At 36.3% G+C, this 15,656-nt stretch overlaps 1 protein-coding gene across 1 annotated transcript in view; it reads right to left on the bottom strand.

Annotated features, from left to right (window-relative positions):
* The window catches only part of LOC306857485 (disintegrin and metalloproteinase domain-containing protein 12-like), a gene marked incomplete at its 3' end in the record, with an annotated part of 102,576 nt that overhangs the window by 275 nt on the left and 86,645 nt on the right, over nucleotides 1-15,656 (bottom strand). The window contains exons 16-22 of the mRNA XM_079397463.1: nucleotides 14,873-15,071; nucleotides 13,686-13,763; nucleotides 10,291-10,399; nucleotides 10,070-10,205; nucleotides 8,623-8,767; nucleotides 4,403-4,654; nucleotides 612-769 (exon numbers count right to left, since the gene is read on the bottom strand). Coding sequence (XP_079253589.1) covers nucleotides 612-769; nucleotides 4,403-4,654; nucleotides 8,623-8,767; nucleotides 10,070-10,205; nucleotides 10,291-10,399; nucleotides 13,686-13,763; nucleotides 14,873-15,071 — 1,077 coding nt within the window. The remainder of the gene's footprint in view (nucleotides 1-611; nucleotides 770-4,402; nucleotides 4,655-8,622; nucleotides 8,768-10,069; nucleotides 10,206-10,290; nucleotides 10,400-13,685; nucleotides 13,764-14,872; nucleotides 15,072-15,656) is intronic.

The raw sequence follows: 15,656 nt of genomic DNA, 5'->3' as shown, positions 1-15,656 counted from the left end.
AAACATCACAATAATCCACACCACTCCAGTCCATCATTTAACATCCTGAGAAGACAAAAGCTAAAACAAATCCATCATTAAGAATTTAACTTCAAACCATAGTTTCTGGCCAAAATATGAGTCCATAATAACACTTCCTCCAGTGAAAAAGTCCATCTCCTGTTGTCTCTCATATCAAAATCCACCCACATATTTGTTTAGATCTGTTTTGGACTCTTTTGACTTGTAAACTGTACTTGATCTGTGCACTGGAGGAAGAATTGAAACATTGGTTTGAAGTTTAAACATCTTGATGGATGTGTTTCTTATAAACACACAGCTGTTGGCTTCTCAAGATGTTAACTGATGGACTGGAGTGGTGTGGATTACTTGTGATGTTTTAATCAGCTGTTTGGACTCTCATTCTGACGACACCCATTCACTGCAGAGCATCCATTGCTGAGCAGGTGATGCAATGCTACATTTCTCCAAATCTCACATCACATACAAACTCATCTACATCCTAGATGGCTTGAGGGTGATTACATTTTCAGCAAACTTAAATGTTTGGGTGAACTACTCCTTTAAATGATTTGACACTTTGGACAGGTTGTCCTTGGGTGTATTAGTACCTGCAGGGCTGTGGGTGAGGCGGAGCGGGTCGTGGGGCGGCTGGGGTCGGGATGGGAGCTGGAAGTCGCACGGCCGAAGGGTTCCGAATCACCCGGACGTTTCGACCCAGTGGGTCTGCGGGAAGAGGCTTCTGAGGTGGACTGGGCTTCTCGAATGCCTGGTAGAAATGTGATGAATTGAACTGATTACACACTCAAAAATAAAGTTTTTGTATTGCCTTTATTAAGAACGTTTAAAACCTATGGAAACTTCCCATTACAAAAAAGGTTCTTTGTAGTAGAAAAACGTTGATGATTGAAAATGTTCTTTGCACTAAGAAAAAATTGTTATTTTAATAATTGTTCACTTAAAGGTTCTTTGTGGTACCATTATTGGTTTAAATTTTTGTTCAAACTTCTTAAGATACTAACGACTGCAATCCAGTCAATTTGAACTTAAACGAGTCTCATCAAATGGTCTGAGCTGCTGTTCACAGTCACTGTTTTTTAGCTCTAGACTCTACTGTATGTAATCAACTGTTTGTCTATTGTCTATTTTTTATTTCTCCTAAGGAATTTTAGTAACCTACAACAGCAGCACATTCTTCTGTGTATTTTATAGTAAAACTTTAGAGCTTTTGACAGCCAATTTTCAATAATTTTATGCTGCATGGAAATAAAAAATTATGCATGGTTCAACAAAAAGGGTTTTTTTTTTTTTTTTTTTTTTTTTTTTTACAAAAAGGGTTAATACTGACTGACCTTTCATTTTTGGGTCACTGACCAGCACTTGATGAATACTAGTTCCTTTCTTTTGTCCACCAGAGGGCAGTACAAGCTTATTTAATGTTGTTGCATGAGTTTTGTGCTTTATGAGGCTTCACTGCTGCCATGGCGACTCTCTCCAGGGGTCATGTGACGCCTTCATATGTTCCAAATCTATGCTGACTATGAGGTAATGATAACCTGCTACCTGCTCTCCATCTGCTCCTCATTCTCTCACATCTCCACAGAGATCCAAACATGATTTCACAGCTTGCATCCCTCTATCCTTTACATTTTAATATTATTTGAATTGCTCTGAACTGCTCATATCTCAAGCGTTGCATGACTGCTGATGACAGAGGCTCTTTGTTTTTGCGGCTGATAAAAAGGTCTTGAGAAAGCTTGCATGGAGGGACTCTCATGTGTCTCCTCGCTAACGCTTCCCCAGTGGAAAGTTTTGAAGAGCTGAATCAGCGACGAATGACCTGCCAGATCTCAGACACACACACACACACTTCTAGCTAATGAAATAGTCTGAGGTCACGCTGGACACGTCTGAGACTCCAGGTCTTCTGTTCATCGTCTCATTTTACTGCTGACCGCTGGTGTCTTATGAGATCACACTGGCATCCCATTGATTCAAAGGATTAATTCAGACCAAACGACTTAACTCATATGTTTGAGTTTAACGGTACACTATCGTTCAAAAGTTTGGGGTCTGTACAAATTTTACTTTTATTCAGGCAAGACCAATTTCGGTGTTTGCAAACATCAATGAGGTTTTTTGTGGGCAGAGCCTATCCGGCAAAAAAGGACAGTCTTAAAGTAGCAGTATAGGGAAGCCATGAAATAAAAGAGTAAAATAAGATCATTTTGAGGTTATATTTCAAAATTCTGACTTTTTTCCTGAGTTTATATCCCACACTTCTGGCCTTTTTTGCTCAGAATTGACAAACTTGCAATTGTTGAGTTAAATCAAGTTATAAAGTCCTAACTAGAAGATAAAACTTGCATTTGCAAGAAAAAAGGCAGAATTGTGAGATAAAATAAGTAAATGTTATGTAAAATATGAATAGTAATAGGCTTAAATAGTATTTCATGCTGTAACTGTAGGGTCCCCTGCGAACTACATGTGAATATTATGTAGACCTATTGCTTAAATAAAATGTATGCTTTTAAAGTAAGGTAATCATAGCAGTTTTCAGCCATAGTCTGTCTGTTTAAACATCTGCGTTTAGCTTCAAATAGCGTCTTTGACGACAGTATTCTATTAAAATGAATTGCATTCTAATTTTGACATCCAAAGGCACAATACATTTTTTTTAATCTTATTTCATAGATTTGAGCCGTTTCCCTCCAATTGTTACCAGTGTTTTTCTGACTTCTACCCCAAATTGGTCTATTAGGACTGTAAATTTCTTAATCAAATTAATTGCATGTATCAATAAACAAGGAAACCCCTAAAATGAACATAATTCCAAGATATTGTGTCAGAAGAGTAAAAAGTGGGTTTAGAAGTCAAAATATTATTTATTTCCATATTTCATTGAACATAAGCCGATAAATGATCTATAGCACACAGCAATGCATTTTGAAATCGAGTTTGTCAATCTGTCTGAGGCAGACTATTTTAAGCAATGTCAAAACCATGAGTTTCCATTCTGTTCTGATCAACTCGCTCAGTCTTTTATTGGCTGGCCAGAGGCTTCACTCTGCATTTTATTTGGATTGCATGAACCTCTGAACACACTTGAGATTTATTACAACACAGAGCTCTAATGAAAGGGGCCTGTTCACACCACTGGAGCGCCAACATTAAACTGTAAAACTATTATAAAATACTACAGTGTGCATTAAAAATGAGCCCTATCTCGCCATTGCAACACTGCTGGGGAATGAGAGAGCGATAAAAAGAAATTAAATCAGTAAAGTACAATGTACCTGCTGACATGTATAGAAGTGTACACAATGTTATTATGAGTGGTATGATTGCTCATTATAGTTATTGATTTGAACAAACCCCCAATAGTAAGTATCAAAATCAGTGTGCTGTTATTTTCTCAGTATCAGACTGATTTTCACCTGCTGAATGATAAAACAGGTCAGAAAATCTCAAAGACACACACTGAAGGAGGGGCCATGACAAATCTAGAGACAAACATACAGAACACCCTAGCAAACACCTAAGAATGCCCTACCCTCCCAGAACACTTTATCAACCACATACCAACAAACAAGGAACCACCTAGAACATCCCCGCGATCACCCAGAACCACCCAAAACACTCCAGCAACTATCTAACACCCTAACAACCATATGGAACACACTAGCAGCCATCTAACAAATGCCCTAGCAACCACCCACAACACCCTATTAACCACCTAACAATGAAAAAACCACCCCAATGACCCAGTACCACCCAGAACACCCTTGCAACACCTAACAACACCATAGAAACCAAACAGAACACCCTAGCAACCACCCAGAACACCTATCAATACCCTAGCAACCACACAGTACCACCTAGAACATGCTAGAACCCAACTTACAATACCCTTGCAACCTCACAGAACACCCTAGCATCCTAACAACAATCCAAAATACCCTACCATCCACCAAGCAACTACCAGGAACACCCTAACAACACCTAGTAAAAAGCCAGAACACCCTAGCAACACCTAGCAACCACCAGGAACACTCAAGCAACATCTAGCTACCATGCACAACCACTTAGAAATCACCAAGAACCACCCATAACGAACTTGCAACTACCTAACACCCAAAACACCCATTCATTCACCAAGAAACCACCCAAAACAACCAACCATTCACCTAGAAACCACCCAAAACGCCCAACCATTCACTTAGCAACCACCCAGAACACCCTGCCATCCACCTAGCAACCACCAGGAACACCCTAACAACGAATGGCAACCAGCCAGAACCACCTAGCAATCACCAAGAACCACCCATAACAATCTTGCAACTACCTAGCACCCTAACAATCACCAAAAACACCCTATTTTTTTTTTTTTATTTCCACTCACCATGGCGATCTTGCAGACGTTCTGACAGGCCAGGCCGCGGCCGGCCGTTCCCACTGCTGGAGAGGATGTGTGTGTGTGCGTGAGTGCTGGTGTAAGGGCTCTGGGTGGAGACGAGTGTGTGTGTGGTGGCATCAGCGGCAGGGTGAGTGCCAGCGGCAGCGGGTAAGAGAGGTGGACCGGAGGGCACGGGGGCAGCCGGCGGAGACCATGAGACGGGACCACAGAGTCCACCGTCTGGAGAGGAGACTGGGGCTACAGAGACACAGATAAAGATAATGTTTGACTGACAATGAATATTTCAATAAACATTTAACATGCAGGACGCACAAAGCAATAAAGCTGAGTTCACACACACAAAAAAAATCATGTAATTTTTTCACCCTCATGTCACTTAAAAATTGTTAGACTCTCTTTTAGTGAAACACAAAATGAGATGTTAAGCAGAATGCTCAAGCTGCTTTAACATATAATGAATGTGAACAATGCTGTTAAACTTAAAATAAATACATAAATCATCAGATAGTCACACTTATTTGGATCATTTTTAGTATTTTGTTTTAGCTTTTATTTATATATTTTCAGTTTTCTTTTCTTTTTTTGAAAAAAATTGTAATTTAGCTATATGCTTTTGTTATTTTTGTTTGTTTTATAGTATTTCTATATAGCTTTAATTTATTTTTATTTTATTTTTAGTTATTTTAGTACTTCAATTCATTTAATTTCACTTATTGGCTATGGCAATATTTCTAATTAGATTTTAAGATTAGGTTTTTCCATCTAACATTTGTATTTTATTTTATTAGCTTTATTTTAATTTAAATAGTTTTTTTATTTATTTAGCAATAACATCACTCATACAACTGAGATACTACAGTGGCTTTAGATGATCTGGAATATAGTGCACGAGTCATATGGTCTATTTTTTATAGTGTATTTATTGAGTTTAATGTCATTTTTGGAGCACGAGAGCATCATTCAGTATGAAAAAGAGCAGCTTGAGCATTCTGCATAACGTTTCCTTAAGAGAAAGTCATACAGGTGTGGATCAACATGCAACTGATTAAATGATGACTCATTTTTGGCTGAGCTATCCTTTTAAATGATACAAATGAGTCTCATATGAGCACAAACACACACACTGTTTTAAGCTCTTGACCCGCAGCCAGATGTGACAAGAATAAAAAGAGACGAGAGACAGAAACCGTGCATGTGTGTGTCTGTATAGCCTCACCTTGCCTAACATCAAACAGACATACATCCTCTATCCTGTTACCATCACACATTATGAGGACCAGATACTGCAGCCACTCTTAAAGGAACAGTTCACTAAAAAAAATTACATTGTCTCACCTTCAAAGGGGTCATATGATGCAATTTCAAGTTTTCCTTTCTCTTTGGAGTGCTACAAGCTGATTGTGCATAGATAAGATCCCTGAAGTTGCAAAGACTAAAGTCTCAAAACCAAAGAGATATTCTTTATCAAAGTTAAGACTCTGACACGCCCCCCTAAAACGCCTCATTCAAACACGCCCCCACATGTCTACGTCACGATGTGTAAATAATTGCGTAATGCTGCCCAAATGTTCACGCAAAGAAAGAAGGCATGGTTTCAGTAACTGCAGTAGTGTTGATGCAGCTGTGACAGGAAGACACTGTTTGTAGGCGAAAGCAAAAGCACTTTATTTGAGCTTCTGAAAGTAGATGCATTTAGGAATCATTAAGATTAATTACAACAGAACAGCAACGCATTTTATGGACGACCGTTTCGTGAACCTAGGAGAGGAGGTAATTCTGACTTTGCTATGACTATCTGGCACTTCTGAATCAGCAACTGTAAGTATGTTTTGTTATTATTTTACGTATTTGCTATTGACTGTTCAAATGCAGAGTTTTGCGTATTGAGTGTGTGTGTGAGAGAGAGAGAGGTCAGATCAGTGGAGTCAGCTGTCTTAATTGTGGCTTGTGTGCAAACACATACGAGCTTCATCACTGTGTCTGTCACGAGACTCTGTTCCCCTCTCGGGCTTGAACTGATGGTAAAACTAAGGACATTATTTACTGTCTTTACTATAATTTTGAAAGCTGAAGCTCGCGATTATGGAAATTGGATTGCTTGTTGTGTTCGGCCAATCACAATGCACTGTGACAGTTGGCCAATCAGATCAGACTGCGCTTGTCGGATGGAGGGACTTTGTAGAAAATTAAGCGTTTGAGAGAGGCGGGGCATAGAGGAACTACAATAATGTACAGTATTTGAAATATAATGCATTTTTTGAACATTAAAGCATGTCAACATATTCTGTTACACCAAATACACAAAATAATGATCTTTAAAAAAGCATCATATGACCCCTTTAAGTTGCTTCAAACCTGTTTTTCTTTGAAAAAAAGCATGAAATGAAGTAGAAAGAAGATTTGAATAATACATGTAAGATTATCAATGAAAAACTACTTAAATTTCAGCCACTTTCTAAAAGCTTCAGAATATAGCACTTGTTATACTATACTCTATAAGATAATATTTTTATGGTGTTTCTTTTGTAGTTTTTTGTCACTGTTTTCATAATATGCTAAAGAGCAGCGTGAACATTTCTTCTTATTTTGTGTCCCACAGAACAAAAAGGCCATACAGGTTTGGACGAGAAAATAAATACAAAATGATTCAAAATTTTGGGGTCAGTAATATATATATATATATATATAAGTGAATAAGTGAATAGACATTCAGCCAAGTATGGTGACCCATACTCGGAATTCGTGCTCTGCATTTAACCCATCCAACGTGCACACACACAGCAGTGAACACACACACACCGTGAACACACACCCGGAGCAGTGGGCAGCCATGCTGCGGCGCCCGGGGAGCAGTTGGGGGTTCGGTGCCTTGCTCAAGGGCACCTCAGTCGTGGTATTGAGGGTGGAGAGAGCGCTGGACATTCACTCCCCCCACCTACAATCCCTGCCGGCCCGAGACTCGAACCCGCAACCTTTGGATTACAATACCGACTCTCTAACCATTAGGCCACGACTTAAATTATACTTTCATGCAGCAAGGATGCATTAAATTGATCAAAAGTGACACTAAAGACATTTATAAGGTTACAAAAGATTTATATATTTCAAATAAATGCTTTTTTTTTTTTTTAAACAAAATATATCACGGTTTCGATAAAAATCTGAAGCAGCACAACTGTTTTCAACATTGAACTATTTCTTGAGCAGCAAATCAGCATATTAGAATGATTTCTGAATGATCATGTGACACTGAAGACTAGAGGGAAGTCGTGGCCTAATGGTTAGAGAGTTGGACTTGTAATCCAAAGGTTGCGGGTTCGAGTCTCGGGCCGGCAGGAATTGTAGGTGGGGGGAGTGAATGTCCAGCGCTCTCTCCACCCTCAATACCACGACTGAGGTGCCCTTGAGCAAGGCACCGAACCCCCAACTGCTCCCCGGGCGCCGCAGCATAAATGGCTGCCCACTGCTCCGGGTGTGTGTTCACGGTGTGTGTGTGTGTTCACTGCTGTGTGTGTGTGCACGTTGGATGGGTTAAATGCAGAGCACGAATTCCGAGTATGGGTCACCATACTTGGCTGAATGTCACTTCACTATTCACTATTAGAGTAACGATGCTCAAAATTCAGCTTTGTATCACAGGAATAAATTACATTTTAACATACAAAACATCTATTTTAAAGTGAAATAATATTTCACATTTTTTCCTGTTTTTTTGATCACATAAATGCAGCCTTGGTGAACACAAGAGACTTTAAAAAATTCCAAAACTTTTGAACAGTCTCTCTCAGTCTCTCACAGCGCAGGCTATCCGGTGCACCACAGGGGTCAGTCATGGTACTTTGCACATCCTCTAATCACGGATCTGAACTGCTTTACTCAACAACAGCCCTAAGATCACAAATGCATCCACAATCCATCTGGCTGACAGGCATCTCTACTGATTCTCCAACAAGTTGTGAGAGCTTGTGTGGTCTGACAGCTAAAGAGCAGGTTTCAAACGCGGAACGCTCACTTTGTATTTCCTGTGCTTTTTATTAAACAAACTTCTGGAGTGAGAGATGGATAGCAACTGTCACTTAGAACAGAAATAAAATAGTGAAGTGACACACATATGCATGCAGGTTTATGCACAAATATGAAATATGCATATGCTTGTGTCTCTCTAAATGCATGTGTGTGTGTATGTAAATGAGGGATTCACACACCTTATATATGCTGGCACTTTGTGGTAAAGCTGATGTCTGACGTTGAGGAGATGTTCTGTAAGTGGAGTGTGTTTGAGTCCCAGTATGTGTGTGAGCGGATGAGAGTGTGTGCGCTGGACTGGTCAGTCTGTTGGGTCCCACAGACCTGCAGCAAAGCACAAATACAGAACACAATGTAGGATATCGCAATAATGATGTGCATTTTTACCAACATCCCATCTAAAAAGGAACCTCCTCAGAACTTCACATTCTAGCAAGGTTCTCTCAAAGTTATGAACAAAACATTAACAATAACATCTCCCAGTAACTTTATCTGGTCTTTAATGTTTTCAAAATGCTTTATAAAGTTCTGAAACCTTGTAGCTGAACATTCGTCTAACATTTTTTTGTTCTAGAATGTTCAAAGAATATTCAAAAGTAACATTCCCATAATTGTAGCAAAAATATAAAATGGAATGTTCCCTTAACAGTCACATAACCAAGAAAAAATATTTTAAAACATGAAATGTTTATATAACAATGGAAATATTAGCAAAAAGTTCTTAGAACATATTTTTGTTAGCCTGGATAAAGTAAGAATTACATTTTTGAAACTACCATTTATTCTTATTTAGAAAGAATAATTATGTAAACATTCCCCACAACCTTTAAAGTCTTAATAAAAAAAAATATATTTGTATAAATATATATTTATATTATAATAAATATATTATTGTTATTATTAATATATTAAAAAAAGAAAATAAGATATATTCTCTGATAACAAATGTTCTTTTATGCAGTTTTGCTTGTCAAGTAATCTAATTTTAAGGACATTTAGATGTTCTTTACTGGAAAACAAGACAAACACGCTGATTAAAAACATTATTTTCAGATTTATTTGCAGCATAATGAGAATTAGGGGGTTAAATATGCATAATTATAATCAAGTGTATCATTGACACAATGGCAAAAATATGAATGGTCCTAAAATAGGTTTAATTTTCTTCATTTTTTTTTTCTTTTAGATATTCGGGATGAAAAATACCTTGCTCTCTGGAGATTCACCTCCCTAGCAAGCTCTCAATTTAATTGATAAATGGAAATAAAATACATCCAATGTAACATTACTAAAGTTAAGCTGTTCCCAGACTTCACGGTCATGGCATCGCAGTGTGCAAATAAACCCACATATCAACATATCACCGCATATTCAAAATTTGTGAACTTGCCACGCCCTGATAAACAATATGAACTATGGCAGCACAGCCAATCACAACACAACTCATTTACATATAGAATTCTCAATAATACTGTAGCAAAACGGTCTTTTTAATTCTAAGGGTCAGATATGGAGCAAAACGGTCATGAAAAAACTAATTATGACATTGTATGGTGTACATACTGTACAGCATGGCCTCATGCACCTTCAAATTGATTGTCTGTTTCAGCTGTGCAGGTTTAGTACCTCAGTTTTTCAATGGCGTTCTTCTTATTGCTGAAGAACAGACTGAGCAGCGTTTTCCTCTTAATGCACGTGATTATTCCAACACACAGCAGACACAGAAATACCACCAGGATTCCCACCGTCACACTGCTGCTGTCTGCATGTACACACACACACACACTGGTGAATTGAGTAGATGCTGTTGACAAGCAGTATAATAATCACAGATACATGTTTAATACCTGTTGGTCTCATCGGGCCGCTGTCCATACTGCCTCCAAACCCAGCTTTATCACAGAACGGAGGAGCCCAGAGCGACTCACAGTGACAGTTCTTATTATTATTACAAACCTGTATGCGACGCGACACACACACACACACACACACACACAAACACACCAGTGATATCAGCCTCCATCACATGATTGCTGTATTATTTAAATTACGGAAAAATGTAAGAGCATACATGTACTTTTAAAAGCAATAACTGCTCATACCAATGTAAATATACAGTTGAAGTCAAAACTTTACAAACACCTTTCAGAATCTGCAAAATGTTAATTATTTTACCAAAATAAGAGGGATCATATAAAATGCATGTTATTGTTTATTTAGTACTGACCTGTATAAGATATTTCACATAAAAGATGTTTACATATAGTCCACAAGAGAAAATAAGTTGAATTTATAAGCTTCTGAAGGCCAGTACTAAATGAAAAAAACATGATATTTAGGCAAAACAAGAAACATTTACTCCTCTTCATTCTGTTCAAAAGGCTCTTAATGTATGGTTTTTCTTTCTGGTGCATCAGTGAGTGTTTGAACCTTCTGTAATAGTTGCATATGAGTCCCTCAGTTGTCCTCAGTGTAAAGAGATGGATCTCAAAATCATAGTCATTGTTGGAAAGGGTTCAAATGCACAAAAATGCTGGAAAACCAAAGAATTTGTAGGACCTGAAGGATTTTTATGAAGAACAGCAGACAGTTTAACTGTTCAAGACAAACAAGGGACTCATGAACAACTATCACTAAACAAAAACAAAAAAACCACAGCTCTGGATCGTTCAGGTAACAACACAGTATTAAGAATCAAGTGTGTGTAAACTTTTGAACGGGGTCATTTTTATAAATTCAACTTATTTTATCCTGTGGACTATATGCAAACATCTTTTATGTGAAATATCTTATTCAGGTCAGTACTAAATAAACAATAACATGCATTTTGTATGATCCCTCTTATTTTGTAAAATAATTAACATTTTGCAGATTCTGAAAGGTGTATGTAAAGTTTTGACTTCAACTGTATGAAAGAGTAGGATTCAAATATCCAAGCATTACTTCACTATCTTTGCCAGAGCAAATAAATAATTAAATAAAATATATAAATTAAAATGAATAATAATTATATATAAACAAACATAAAATTCATGTTATTTCTATATGACCCTAAAATAGGTTTAATTTTCTTTAATAAAAAAAAAATATATATATGTATATATATATATATATATATATATATATATTTTTTTTTTTTTATATATATTTTTTTTTTTTCTCTTTCGATTTTGGGATGAAATATGAACCGGAAATATCATCTTGTGAATCACCTCCCTATAGTAAACCCCAAATTTAATTTCTAAATGGAAATAAAATACTTAATAAATGGAAATAAAAAACACAAAATATAAGTAGGAAATTATATAGTATCCAACTTTGCCAGTATCATGCGTTTATGATCTGTGTGTGTGTGTGTGTGTGTGTGTGTGTGTGTGTGTGTGTTGAGCAGTCGTCATGTCCTGCGTGCTGTAAATGCACCTCCTCAACATCTACCAAAACACTCAAACACTTCCGCTTTCCTTCATTTGGCAGCATTTGTTTCTGGTTCTTCTCTCTTGGCGCTAATGAGCCGCATATGTTGGACTCAGAGGAACATCTTGATCTAATCTGGAGATTCATGAGCTCATTCATGGACTTCCACTATCTGTTTCTCACTATCTGCACAAACCCGTAACCAATCCCACCTGTTCTTCAGGAAGACTGCGTTCATTGTGATGTCCTTCATAATGCTGGAGCTAAAACACATTCGCTCTGTCAGGTTTCACCCCTCTGTATTTACACAGACCTCATCTGGACTCATTTTTACTGTAATCTATACATGCTTTGCTTAATTAAATGAAGATTTTAAAAAGCGAGAATTGTTACAGTGTAAACATGTAAAACGATTATCAGCAGAGACCATGTGGAAAAGAAGCGTTCCAACCAGTCATGGATGGCTTTTCAACCCATCAACTTTGACACCTGCCGGCATCAATTAATCAAACGTATATTTCAGATCAGCCCGAATTGCATTTTGAGTTATTTGCACTAAATACATCTGCGAGTCTTACATTACAATATGAGAGAGAATGACTTGAAATCAAGGTCCTCAGTGGCTTTTAGTTGCATGCAAGTCAAAGCAGAATTACTGTAATTATGTTCAGCACAACAAAAAACATTTCTTGAAATCATATTGTGAATAAACAAGACATTTTCTATTTTCTGTTTGAGTATTTCCATTCATTCAATATTTACAACAACAACAAGGAATTACTATAATTTGGCATTTCTAATCATATTCACATATAGTCAAAAACATAATTATGAGCTGGAAACTCACATTTTCATTAAAGCTCTGACTTTGATTCAAGTGAAAACAACCAAAACATCAGAACGTCTAAAAACAAGTCCCGTTTTATGCAGTTTTGCTAAATCAATCTTGTTTTAAAGATATTTAGATGTGCTTTACTTGACAAAACACTGATTAAAATCATGATTAATTAGTGTTAATGAGAATTGGGAGCCAAAATGCAATTAAATTGAGGATTTAATAGTGAGGCGAATTAAAAAAAAAACTAAACAAATACAGGTCATATTTCACCACAATCTCTCAAGAAAAAAAAAAGAAGGGAATTATTAAATTAATTTTTTTATATTTTTCTTTTTTTTTTATAATTAAAATAATTGTTCTTTATATTTTGGGATAAATTATGACCTGGGCATGTTTTCTTAAACAGTTTTCTAGAGTAAACTCTCAATTTAATTGCTAAATGGAAATACTTTAATTTTACAAATGAAAACATGATACAGAAACATAGGTAGGAAATTATTCAGTATCCAACATATCGAAGCAGTTACAATACTGTAAAATCAACCGTGATTTTCTGTACAGCTGCTTTAAAACAATGTGTGCTCTACATAAGAATTTGACTTGAATTAATTATTATTAAAAGAAATTACACAAAGCCCAGTTTGGCATTATGAGTGTAGCCAATGATAAATGAATAATTCATGAGACTGAGGACATGAAGATGAGCTGTCATCGTGTAATTATGGTAATCCTGACATGAGTGTCACATTAGATTCAGATTCCTCTTATCAAGAACATTTCTACACTGTATGGGCTTCTGGAACTGATGTTGTGTGTAGGTCTATGGAGATGAAACTGTCCCATTACATTTACATTTAGTCATTTGGCAGACGGATGGCATTACATGATCAGATGGATTCCTGGGCTGTTAAGCCAATGTGAAATCCTGCCCAACAACCATTCAGATATATTTTTGAGTGAAAGGGTAAAGATAGTCAGATATATACTTACCCCGTGTCTGCTGCACTTGGCCGAACAGTCGTGAACCCCGAGCACACTGATGTTCTGACACTGTCTGTTTATACACATCTACACACACCCACACACACACCCACACACACACACACACACACACAGAGAGAGTTTATTTAGTTCTGTCAGTCAGTGATGATTGACAGCTCAACTCCACCCAAACATACTGACATGATCCATCCAAACAGGGTGGAAAAGGGCCTCATACTGTGTGTGCATGTGTCTCACGCAATTCAGTTTCACACACATTTATTGCTTTATAACTTCATTTTATTAATACCATGATGTCAGGGTTATTTCCATTTATGTCAGGATGTGACCAATGAAGCCATTTTTTCCTTAGTTAACAAGCCTGACTCCATTCACGACTCAATTTTGACTAAACGTACAGTAATTGCATTTTGCTTTTGCATGGCACCAACGACTTCTATTGATTTTCATATATAAATGAATTATAATGATATCAGATCAGGGTCAGACATAAACTATGGATTGAGGAAAAATGCCAACAGTGTAAACTCCATGACATTTGTGACGTTTGACGTTTCATAATACACTATTCTAGGCATACCATGAAAATAATGCTGAGATTTACATTTAAATATGAGTTTAGTACACCTATAATGAGCCTAATTTACATAGAAATGCGATGTTTGGCACAATTTCAGCACATTTAACTATGTAGTTAGTAAATAATATGCCAGTCTTTGAGCTAAAAAAAAAAATTGCCTATAAGTGTATATATAGAGTAAATGTTATTTATCTAAAATGTATGAAAAAACTAAAAATCAATTCTAGGGAGCAAATATGTAACATTCAAATAAATATTCATAATAATCATTTGAAAAGACAGACAAACCTAAAGCTATCCATTAAAATAATAATACTACTACTAATAATAATTTACTTGATTTATGAATAATTTTTACCTTTGAGAACATCCCAAAGGAAGATTTAAGTGACTATATAGATAACAAAAAAACATCAGTTAAATATAATCCACACATAAGCTTTAGTTTCATTCAGAATACCCTAGAAACCACATAGCAACACAATTTAACCCATTCTGCAGCCCTGATGTTGTGGATCCACATGAACGTAATCTGAACAAGTGCGAGTTTCATTAAATAAGTGGTGGTAATCTTCTGATTATTTACTCTCTTTACCATGTTTTCTCCACACTTGGTGCCGGTGAGCACGAGGCCCGGATCCGGCATGTCGTCTCCCAGGTACACATGAGTCCCGCGACAGAGGATACGTCCTCCTTCTTGGAGCGGGATGTTGGTTTCAATGGAGACGGCATTGGTGCCAATCACCGGCCGATTGGCTCCACCCTGACACTGGATCTTCCCACATTTAGCATCTCTGGAAAACAACAGGAGAAAACTATTTAAAAGGCATTTTTGATTTATTAAAAAAATATTAAATATATTAAAAGATAATAAGCATTTATTATAAAATATATTTTTATTTTTAGGTTAACTTAAGATCAAAATAATAATTATATAATAAAAATTATTTAAATATATATGTTACAGATAAACTAATATATTTGTTAATGTGTTTTACATTTTTGTATTTAAATTGTATTGTATTTATTTTTTATATTTAGCCTTGCTTTTATTTTAATTGATTTGAGATAATAATATACAAATAATAAATGTATTTTACAGATAAACAAATGTATATTGTTTGTTTTTTTGTAATATAAATGTATCTTATACTACACACACGCACACACACATATATATATACACACACAGTCATGGCCAAAAATATCGGCACCCTTGGTAAATATGATCAAAGAAGGCTGTGAAATCTAACCTGCTTTGTTAATCCTTTTGATCTTTGACTTAAAAAATAAATAAATAAAATCACAAAAATCAAACCTTTCATTGGATAATAAGAACTTAAAATGAGGGGAAATCATTATGAAATAAATGTTTTTCT

Source organism: Barbus barbus, assembly GCF_936440315.1.
Source record: "Barbus barbus genome assembly, chromosome: 38".
NCBI classification, from domain to species: Eukaryota; Metazoa; Chordata; class Actinopteri; order Cypriniformes; family Cyprinidae; genus Barbus; species Barbus barbus.
This window is presented reverse-complemented; position numbering and strand designations above follow the sequence as displayed.